At 32.3% G+C, this 11,554-nt stretch overlaps 1 protein-coding gene across 1 annotated transcript; it reads left to right on the top strand.

Moving 5' to 3' along the window:
• Positions 1-5,454: 5,454 nt before the first annotated feature.
• Positions 5,455-10,114, top strand: LOC141695109 (DNA polymerase II subunit B4-like). The gene is made up of 3 exons (XM_074499364.1): positions 5,455-5,706; positions 6,043-6,161; positions 9,832-10,114. Exons 1-3 carry the CDS (start codon positions 5,528-5,530, stop codon positions 9,915-9,917), a joined length of 384 nt encoding a protein of 127 aa, XP_074355465.1. The 5' UTR covers positions 5,455-5,527; the 3' UTR covers positions 9,918-10,114.
• The last annotated feature ends 1,440 nt before the right edge of the window (positions 10,115-11,554 follow it).

The raw sequence follows: 11,554 nt of genomic DNA on the forward strand, positions 1-11,554 counted from the left end.
ATAAGTAACATTTAAGACAAGTTAGAATTTTAGTGTATAGAATTAGGCACGCCCGGGCCACTTGTGCGGTCCGTGCGTACCGGGCCGGGCCGCATACGGGTTGAGCACTCGAAGTATCGACACTGAACCGACCTGTTGATGAACGAACCGAGCTCGGGCCGGGTTTGAACCGGAAAAATTGGACTCGTAACCGGTACACGAATAATCATGTGTTCGGGCTGTGCGGGCTTCCATGCGGGTTTATGTGCGGTTACACTTCAATTCAAGTTGCAGAGTGCAAATGAACTACTATTATTATAAATATTATTATAGTATTATTATTTGTTAGTGCAATTTGTATTGGACTCTACTTTTTTTATATCAAACTCTTTGACTCTTATGTAATTTAATCACACTCTGTGAATAAGTGATCTTCAGTTGATGAGGCACACCTGCGGGCTGCCTGCATGTGCAACTCGCGCGGGTTCTATGCGGGCCGGTCACGGTCCCGGTTTTTTAAAATATAATTCATAACCGGCTCACTTGTTTTTACGAATTGTGCGGGTTTGAACCGACCCGGTTCGGCCCGAATAATTCCCGGTTTCCATACGAGCCGATCCCGAACGGGCGGTTCAAACCTGCACGTTTGGCCAGCTCTACCCGCACACGACCGTGCGTATTAGCCGCATGTACATTTATTTGAACTGTGTGGAGTTTCTTGTAAGCAAGTTGGACTTGTCCTCTGGGGCCAGAAGTTGGCCTGTGTTCGGCAACGCGGTTTTCCTACTTTATCCATCCACCAACTGAACTAAATTAGTTATTAAATCAGCAATTTTGTATATATAGTATACTCCTCTTATTAATACTAAATTCTTCACACTGAAGTTCTGTGCATAAATTTTTTTAAAAATGTAATTTAGTGAAATAAAATTAGCAAAATGGATAAAATGATAAAATTGATCAATTTTTCATATATATATATATAATGAGTATAGTGAAAAAATAGTGAATCTAATTGATTTGTATTATAAAATTTTATTATATTTGGAGTTTTTGGAATATATATAGTTGAGAGGGAAATTCAAAAAAAAAATGTAGGAAAATGAATAGGATAGAGAAAATGTTGTAATATGGATTATTCGTTTAAAAGATAACACAAGTGTACCCATAATATGTCAGTAATATTGAATTCAACACAAATTTTTTTATTTCCTTTAAACCGATGATAGTATTCATTGTTTGGATAACCTCCAAGATAATAGTTAAATGGTGAATTATATAATATTTGATTTGATGTTAGGAATATATATCCCTTGGATAATAGTTAAGTGAATTCTTAAATTTAAAGGGGGTCGAACCGAAACCAATAATTATTATTCTAAGTTTTTACATGAAATATTTAGAAACCGTTCATTTCGTAGAAAGGGTGATCCATTTGCTTTTGTATGTCGCTTTGGATATGTGAATGTCCATGTACAGAATTTACAAACACCAAATATTATAATCGTACCAGTTGTTTTACGCAACTTATTTAAATATTAAGTCGACTAAATACATTAAAAAATGTGTGAAATGAAAAGAACGGCCAAGTATGAAAGGGTCCGCGCATTTCATATCTGTTAGGCAATGTTATTCTCCAGCTACTTAACAGCAGTTGACTATTGAAACGTTTTTCATCTTTGATTTTACTAAAAATGGACCATCTGTGTTGTGATAAAATAAAAGGTTCAACTTTGACATGGATTGTTTGAACCAGTTAACCCAACACGAGTTGCTCCATCTTCTGGGACCCCACCACCGACTCTAACCCCGTTTTCTATTAGTGGCACCATCTCAAAAGTAACTGTAAATTATCACTAAGAGCATTTTGAATGGGATATCTATAATTATTAGCTAAAATATTGTAAAATAATGGTTAGCTAAAATTGCTAAACCTGTAAAGTGTTGTGTTCCAATAGTGTTAGGTATAATGATTAACAATACTACAAAAATAGTATTTTAATATTATTTTCAAATTCAAACGGTTATATTTCAACGGTCATATTACAATGGTTATATTCCAACAGCTGCATTACAACGATCATATTTTTATGATTATAAAAATCATAATTCAAAACTAAAGAATGTACAAAACAACGACAAACTCAAATTCATTCACACCTCTAAACAAACTCATGTTCAATTACAAAATGATCTTGTGGAGCATCTTTGGCAAATTCATGGCGGTGATATGTTAAATATTTAATCTACTGGTAGATTGAATTTAATCTACTAATACATTGAATGCAATCTATTGTAAAGATAGGATTGTGTAACTAATTATACACAAAATCAATCTTATAACTTATACACAAAATCAAACTTGTAACTGAAATAATGAGTTATAATAATGAATAGCTATTTTAATTATCATATTTTAAATATGTATTTAATGGTATTAATTGTTAGTTAAATATTAAAATATATATTTTATATTATATTTAAATTCAATTCGAGGTAGTGACATGAAAATATTAAAATATATATTTTATATTATATTTAAATTCAATTCGAAGGTAGTGATATGAATTTATTTGCTTTTATAAATTTTTCATTTTGTAGTTTATTAAAATTATTAAAATAATTTTAATTTTAACAAATTCATTTAAAGAAAAAAAGAAGGGAAAAAAAGAAAGGGGGAGAGATGGTTTTGAACAAGAGATGAGGTGGACTATATTTAGAGTACGGGGACCAAAAGATGATAGCTAAAATTATAGGTAAGAGGAGTCCTGCATTTGAGGGACTTGTTTTTTGCGGATAGCTAAATCACTACTGTTGGACTGTCACGTGGACAATATACCTAACAACTCTGTACCGTTGGAGTTGCTATAACCGCCTATTTTTTAGGTAAGTTTTTCTTAATTCAGTTATCTCAAATTAGTTGCAATTCAAAACTAAAAGTTGATACACCGATAATAATTAGGGTAATAAAACTCAAAAATCGGTTATACTCAATTATGTCTAAATTGAGCAATATATCGATTTTTGAGTATTTATTTTCAGCTTCCAAATAATCAACTGAATATTCATTAAAACCTGAATCAGTTCATCTCTACTTTCCGAATTCTTACAAAACAATAAATTAAACTGTCAGTGTGCCAATCAGCATATTATACAGGATAATCGAATTCTATGTTCTATAGTCTACTACTGCCCTCCTACAAAAGAAATTAAAATTTTTTAGAACGTCTTTAACTGTATTATTAAATAAAAAAGTGAGGTTTTCTAAAATCTAACTTAAAATAACGAGAAAACAGATTAAAATGTAATTTTTTTTGCATGACTACAAAAGCCGCCACATTACTCTGAAAAAAGTTAAAAAATAATGCGTGTAATTTGTAAACATAACTACAACTAGAACCGCCAATTTTGGACACGACACGATTAACACGACACGAAACGACACGAAAATTTACTGTTTTTGTTTGCATTTTTAGTACACGACACGAAAGTACATGAACACAAAAATACACGAACACAAAAATACACGGTCGAAATTTAGTGTCGGTTTTGTATTTAACCTTCGAGTACACGACACGACACGACGTATACGATATAAATAAATATTATAATTAAATTTTAATATTTTTTATAAATATATGCTGAATTATAATAAATATATGCATATTTATTTTTAAAATATTATTTAATTTCATTATATTGTATAGAATTGAGATCTAAATATATATATTTTATAATTTTTTTACCTAAAAATCTTATATTTTAATTAATATTAATATTAAATTTAATATATATTAATATTCAATAAACACGACATACACGAAACGACACGAAACGAAAGTACACGAACACGAATGTACATAAACGCTAAACTATTAAACATGTTGATTTTGTATTTGATATTCTAAGTACACGAAATACGAAAATACAGGACACAAATAAATTATCAAGTCTAACTAGAACATGCAAAATCTTAAATAAAGAATGAGATTAGGAGAGTGCGACATGATAATTGAGTTGTGACCGCAAAGCCAACCTTTCTTTACCAGACTGCCTGCCAACTTCTGGTCGCCGGACCGTAATTTATTTGCAAACGTATGTGACTGTTTGTATATGACATTTACCTAATTAAATTTAATTTACAAAAATAATCATAAACAAATATGTACACCCCATCTTTTATTAGAATCTCCAAGGTTATGATGTCCAATCCTGAATTTTGACCTCTTCTTTTCTTTTCTATTGCCAGCAAACACTTTTTTGTATTAAAATAAATTTATAACATGGCCTCTTTATTTTTGTGTAATGAAACTTCAGGGAATATATTCTCCCACATTCTGTCACGGTAATACCGGATTCTTCTACAATTATGTGGGCTGACGTGGTATTTAAAAAAGGGCAATTCTACATACCCAAAAAATTCCCAAAAATATTTCCAAAATTAGACGAGTCATTATTTTATTTGTGAAATTCAAATTAATACATAAGAGATCCATTTTATTTATGAGTGAACATGAAATAACACGTTAACAACTCATGACCATGTGCAAAAGTGTGCATGACCAAGCTCGGGCCTGATTCTAAAAAGTGGGCTGGTGGCACTATTGACCATATATACTAAAAAGTGGGCTCGTGGCACTATTGACCATGTGCAAAAGTGTGCATGACCAAGCTCGGGCCTGATTCTGTTCAAGGCCCATTAATTGGTTTTCCATGGTTGATAGTTGTTCTTGACTTTGTTCTTATTCAAAATTATTCATAGTTATCAAAAAAATAATGTTTAAATTGAAAATTTAATATTCTTTTTCTAATTGATATTCATATAGACATACGCCACCCATTACATTTAAAAAAAATAACTAATAGAAAAATGACAATTTATTTTTGAAATCTCAGCAATTAATAATACTATGATGCTCTAACCATGTACTTATATTATACGATTATGATGGAATAGTTAACATGTATTAATCCTTGTCCTTATTGAGTTTGATCTTGATTATCGATCACCAAGAAATTTAATAAAAGCTAAAAAGCCTTTCTCTATAGATTACATGAAATTGAACAAATTTTTATTAAAAAAAAAGATTTAGACATGAAATACTTTCTCCATTTCGGTAGATAATTAACATTATTTTGAGGTACATATTTAAGATAAATAAAGAAAGGGGAAGAAAGTGTCGGTAAGTTATTATAATTCATTCATATTAATATAAAACACTATATTTTTGGAAGATGTTAACTCTTTTTGAAACAATTTAAGAAAATATTAATAACATATTAGCAGACCTGGAAATAGAAACCGTTAAGAATATATCGGCAGAAAAGGAATAAATTTTTCAACGTAAATGGTTGTAAAAATTAAAAATTTAAATTATTTCCAAAATCATTTTGTCGGAAGGCAAAAGTGGAAACTGCAATTACAGTCGCTAGATTTGGAAAAAGTACACACACTTCTGCACACATCCCCAGGAACACACACTATTTAAACAAACACACGTACAGTAAAATACTTGCACCATCTCTCTCTCTCTCCACAAACAGAAAGATGGCGGATAAAACGAGTGTAGTGGCTGATACAGAGGAGCTGCCCAAGACTATCGTACGCCGGTTGGTGAAGGATACACTTTCTCAATGCTCTAAAGACGGCGACGTTTTGGTATTTAAAGATTCTCTATTGGTTTTCTCTGTTTGTTGTCAGATCTTCATTCAGTATCTCTCTGCAACGTAAGACACTTAAGTTTCTCATTTCTCATTCTTTTCGTGTGTATATATTAATTACTTGAAATGGGGTCTAATTTATTTAGCAACAAAAAAATGGGATTCAATTTGTAGTGATTATGATTTGTGAAATGAATTGAATTTCTTGTTGGATTTTGGGATTTTTTTTGGGTTTAATGTTTTTCGATATGGGTTTTGTTTTTTGAATGATATAGGTTAAGTTTGAATAGGGTTGAGTTAAATTTGTGTGCTTAAAATTGGAAAAGTTATGTGGAAAATTTGAAGGGATTACTTATTTTTTTTGTTAATTGAGTTTGAATAGAGATATGGTTGAATTTGCAGTGCGAATGATGTCTGCAAGGACTCAAACGGAAATATTATTACAACTAAAGATGTTTTTAAGGCTCTTGAGGAGATTGAGTTTCCTGAACTAGTGGAGCCCCTTAAAGCTTCACTTGAAGGTTAGTTCAAAGATAGTTATATATTTTTTTTATATCTGTCATGATAATGATTAATTGTTAGTTTAGTTGTGTGAATTGAGATGTCTATGGTTAGAAGAGTACTATAGGAAATTTAGTAGAATTTTGAACCTTAAAATTTGGTTAGTGTAGTTTGTGTTTTTCTGCCTATAACTTCGTTTGCTTAAACTTCTTGGTTTGGCCTGAAGTAAGTTTGACCGACATTGGTGTCTGATGGGGTATACATATGATATTAATGTTGGCTTCTCCAGATTGTGAGATTGTAACTTGAACTAATACAACTAAATTTGGTTAATTTAATGTCGCCTTCGTAGGCTGCTTAAAGAAAGATCAAGATGGTGATTTTATTTTTATGGCTTAAAGAAATTTGTAAAAATCTTTTCAATGGTTGGTGTTTTTTTCACTTTTAGTTTGTTGTATTTGAGCATAATTGAACAATAGGTCCGACTATTTTCTAGGTAATGTCTTGTAAAAGGATAGTATTCATTTGTTAGAGGGAAGATATTAACATAGTTTCAAATTTGTGAAATGGAATAAGTGAATGATTGAAAAATATAGGCACATGTAAGGAAATGATAAAGCAACGTGATTGTTCAGAACAAATTGTTTTAATTGCTTCGACAAGTTCAATTAAATGTTATTATGTTATCATTATGAGCTAAGGATCATCTAAATAGTTTCGCATCTTCCAATTGGTTATTTTGTGGTTAATCATGATTATATTGCTTTTTTGAAAGGCTTCTGGTTTGAGGAATGTATAGTATATTTGTAACTCTAACTACCAAATCCATCCTTCAACAATAGATCATTGGTGTACCAAATCCTTGGGCATTGCACTTGTCCTACTGTATTCAAGGCTTTTTTTATTCCTCCTTTCTATTTTAGTCAGAATCTTATCTTGGAGTCAACTTATTATCGATGACAAGCTGTTTGCCAATCCAATGAAATTATACAATCTCACTTTTTTATCTTCATAATGTTGCACTTGTGTATGTCTGCTGCGAATGGATACACATCCACCAGTGGTGATTATCAAATTATTTACTCATTTATTGCCAATTTACCATTACCCTCAATTCTTCAAATCCTCCACCTCAATGGCTCAATTTATTTTTTGTTACAATGTTTAATGTTAATAGTCAATACACAACTTAATGTATTTGGTCTTGTCTAATATTGAAAACATGTAAATCTTTCTTTTTAAGCTTGCTCTCGAAAAAAGTGAAACTATGAGTGAATTAGTTTAGAAGTGCAAGTTGCATCATTGCTTTATCCAGCATTTGTAACTCAACAGTCAACAGTATCATATCCAACAGACGAGACTTTTATTATGACATAAATCCCAGCCTTAGTAACTCCTCTAGACATCTTTGAAATGATTTTTGGGTTGCTTAAATTTGTACTTATCATAAACCCTATTATTAATTCATTCATCCATTCTACTCCCTAGTCAAAAGTCTGAAACACTACTCAAATAACCCATTAGTATCAACTTAACTAACCATTCTTTACAAGAACCATTATAGCCTACACATGTTTATTACATTTAACAGTCCTCTCGTTTTCCATCTACTCTTTGAGGACTTATATAATTCCTTGAAGGTTAAGCATGTAAATTCTGCTTAAGCTTCTAGTGATAAGGAAGAGAAGAATTATGCGCTAATAAATTTTACAAAACTGCTATCATGTGCTACATTCAAGAAAATCGGATCAGTTTGCCTTTTGTTAAACCAAATCTGGCCATTTCTATTAAGGAAGTAGGAAAATAGAAATACTGTTTCTCTTTATTTCTTCCCCATCTCGAGAAGTATACGTAATTTGTAGGCATTGACGTCATTATATCAAAGCCAAAACTCTGTAGCCTTTCGCACGTGAGATGTTATTTTTGGGTAGTTGGGTTCATCTAGTCATTAATAACTTGATTAACTTTATCCAAATTAAGAACACCCATGAATGGAAAATTGGAAAATATATAGTTGTCAATTCGTTGTACGACCCTGTGGGCTATGGCTATCAACCCAGTACTTTGTAACTCTTTCTCGGATTCTCTTTTAATAAGAATTTCCTTTTCAGCTTTCGCATATGGAATACTTAGGTTTCTTCTTCCTTTAGGGAAAGCCTAAATTTTTATGATGAATTTATTTCAAATCTATGTCAACCAAAAGACGAGAATCAATTTAAATCTTGAAATTCTAGATATATTGGCACTTTATCTACTATATGTACTCATTTATTGCAAATACCTTCCAAATGCACCAGTACAGTTTCACAATCTCGTTGTATTTGGCCTCGTTGTGTAAGGTTCAAAATTATTTACCCTTTGTTACCTCGTTCTCAGGATTTCCCAAATATTCAGCAGCTAGAAATTAACAATAACATATTAAATAGTATGTTCTTTCTTCAGACCAACAATCTGCCTAGGTTCAGCTTTCCAACAATCCCATCTTATCTCATATTTGCTCAACACATGAATGACAAACTAAAGCGCTGACGATTTTTAGTTGTGGATAAGAAAGCCCTAACCAGAAAACCTGTAAAGCTCTAGCATTAGGACTACCAGCTACAAATCCTTCCTAAAGTCATATGTTTTGTTAAAATTGTGATCAGTTCATCTCTGAGAAGCCAGATAAATCGACAGATTGTCACCTGCCAACTTCTAAGAACTGATCTCTTCCTCAGTTTTTGTTCGGTCATACGATGTTAAAATGTTTAATTGATCACGTCTTTAAAATAGATTACCCTCAGTCCATTTTTTTTATATTTACAAATAATTCTCTATCCTCAGACTTCTTTACAAACTATCTTTAGGTTGCATAATTTGCCACAAGTTACAAGGTCTAAGAACCTATACTGGGAGAATTGCAATGGACCTCTATAAATTTTAATGTTGTGGCTGCATTTTTTGCATTATGTTTTAAACATATTAGTCTTATATTCTCGGTGATCAATTAACGAGGTTGAATAAAATGCTAAGAACTGCAAAAGCCCTACCACAGTACTCTGATATCTCTCGTACCACAGTTATTTTATATCTCCGCTTTATCTATTAAGTTCCATTTAACAATTACCTTTCTAAAATATCCCTAAAAGTCTTTTCGTTATGGTTTCATGTGAAGGATGCATGATATACTAATCATGTCATACTTCCAGTATGGTATAAGCTAATTTGGTACTGGGAAGAATTCCTAATGTAGTGTTTGCTAGATATGAAAGGGGTAGAGTAGGGTTGTTCTGGTAACTAGTTTCATCTCAAGCATAAACTTTATCGGAAACAAAATAAATGCACGATTAGCCGATTGCTTATTATTATTTATTCATCCCCCATTAGAGTTTTATATGTTAGAAAATTATATGTAATGTAACTAAGAGCAAATACGACAAAATATCAGTGATCTTATCGATGAAGGCAAGCATAAATTTTTTCTTGAAACAGAAGAGGTCACAGGAAAGAAAAAAAATAGTTCTTCACTATTCTTTTCAATATGTAAAGACTTGGGAAATGTGTTTGAGACGTGTGGAAAAAGTTGACCTGATGTAACCCTGAGTTCCGACAACATCACTTAATAATGTTAAGTAGAATTATAGTGAGCTTTAATTGCTATAATATTATAGAATATTGTTGATTGCTAACCATTAATCCCTTTTTGTACAGAGTTCAAGAAGAAAAATTCTGTAAAGAGGCCAGGACCGTCTACCGAAAAGGAAACCGGAAAGAAACACAAAGTAGAGGATGATTAGGAAGAGTATCATGTAGTGAATGGCTGAATACATGATGTTGCCTGTACATGTTTGGTACTTGGTACCAACCCTTTTTTTTCATGGATAAGAAGATTTGTAGTGAGGATTTGATCGGATCCAAATTGTACATCTTTTAGGCAACTTGTTTAAGGGGCATATGTTAGTATGTTGCATGAATCCCTATAGCAAGGGAGAGATATTGCGAGTTTCAATAGATTTACCGATTGATGTTTTTAAGTATTTAAATTTATGCAACTTATCATTTCTTAACAAACAAAAACTATAGTACATAGTAACGATTTTCTTGCTTAATGCATAACCAGGTAGATTTGATGAGGGAGAAGTAATTGTATGGTATTCGTCAAGTCACCGCCTTCTAGCAATTCAAGATTTTAGCGTAATCTCCTCTATAACTCCATTTGGTTTCAGTCTTCAGAGCTCAATACAAAAGTTGTGTTGTATTGATTTATAAGTATTTTGCGGAATTAGCAATTGTGCTTCATATTTGCACATAATACACTTTATTTGCCTCCTCCGTCTTCAATAAACTGCACCAGTGCTGACCTGCTGTTAAGCTCATTCCAAGCTCTTAGTTTTTTCTGTTGGTGACGAGACTAAAAGTGAACACATGTAGGGAGTAGTGTTTCATCTTTGTATGATGCATCATGTTGATATTGGAAGGGGTTCACCCCTTGTAATATCCCTTTGTGTTGTCTAATTTTACTCTAAAGAAAATTTATTTCTCTTATTCCGGTGGTTATGTTTACATTTTTTTGAAGGTTTATCATACAAACAGATCTCTCAACTTCCGCAATGAAATAAGTTTTGATTAGTTTATTCTTCGGGCATATTGGGCATTTTCGTGTCGTTATTTGAGTAGAATATTGTATACTATGAAAAGCGAGTTCCAGTCCTGTAAAAACTGGGTTTTTATTTTATTACAGACAAGTTCTGGGATGGAATTGTTTATAAATCTTGGCAGGCCGAGTTGAAGATGGAATGCAAGATTATGGAGCCTCTGAGATGCCTTGTGAATTGCGAAATGGTTTTTACTCGGTTTCATTTTTCGGGGTTAATCTGGACTAACGTTTCCTTGTTTCAGCATGGCTGCGACACATTAAGGATCAGTATACTGCAAACAACATGCATGAAAACACACACACAAACATACATTCTTATCGTGAAATAGTCATTCTTATTTTTTTCATCCTAATGTTTACATTGAAGTACAATTAGCCGGAAGTAAACGGAGTAAAAAAGAAAGAAACCAGCACTGAAAACGATCATGGTTACAAAGAATTCCCTAACCTGTCAAAGCTCACCTCTTTGCCTCCTCAACACACTTCTTTCTACCATTACTTTCTTCATCATGTGTGTCTGTGCAGTGTGCACACACACATCCACATATTTCTTCATAACCTCCACCACCTGAATACAATCATGACTCGTAAATCGTAATCTTCTTATTTCTTCTCCCTAGCTATATGTTATTCTTCCACAGTTTCTTCATCTGATTGAATGTACTGAAGCTTCAAACGTCCATCTTCTCTACGCGAATGCAGCAGTTCTTTACTTGGAACCTTTACCTCCCTAAGAACAAATCTCCCATTATTCCTAAAAGACTTGAAACATACCCA

Source organism: Apium graveolens, chromosome 11 (genome assembly GCF_009905375.1).
Source record: "Apium graveolens cultivar Ventura chromosome 11, ASM990537v1, whole genome shotgun sequence".
Lineage (NCBI taxonomy): Eukaryota > Viridiplantae > Streptophyta > Magnoliopsida > Apiales > Apiaceae > Apium > Apium graveolens.

Excerpts from the sequence above, each read along its gene's own strand:
- LOC141695109 (XM_074499364.1), top strand. The coding sequence starts at position 5,528 with ATGGCGGATAAAACGAGTGTAGTGGCTGATACAGAGGAGCTGCCCAAG. Across the intron at positions 5,707-6,042 it reads ATTCAGTATCTCTCTGCAAC|TGCGAATGATGTCTGCAAGG; the intron begins GTAAGACACTTA and ends TTGAATTTGCAG. Across the intron at positions 6,162-9,831 it reads CCTTAAAGCTTCACTTGAAG|AGTTCAAGAAGAAAAATTCT; the intron begins GTTAGTTCAAAG and ends CTTTTTGTACAG.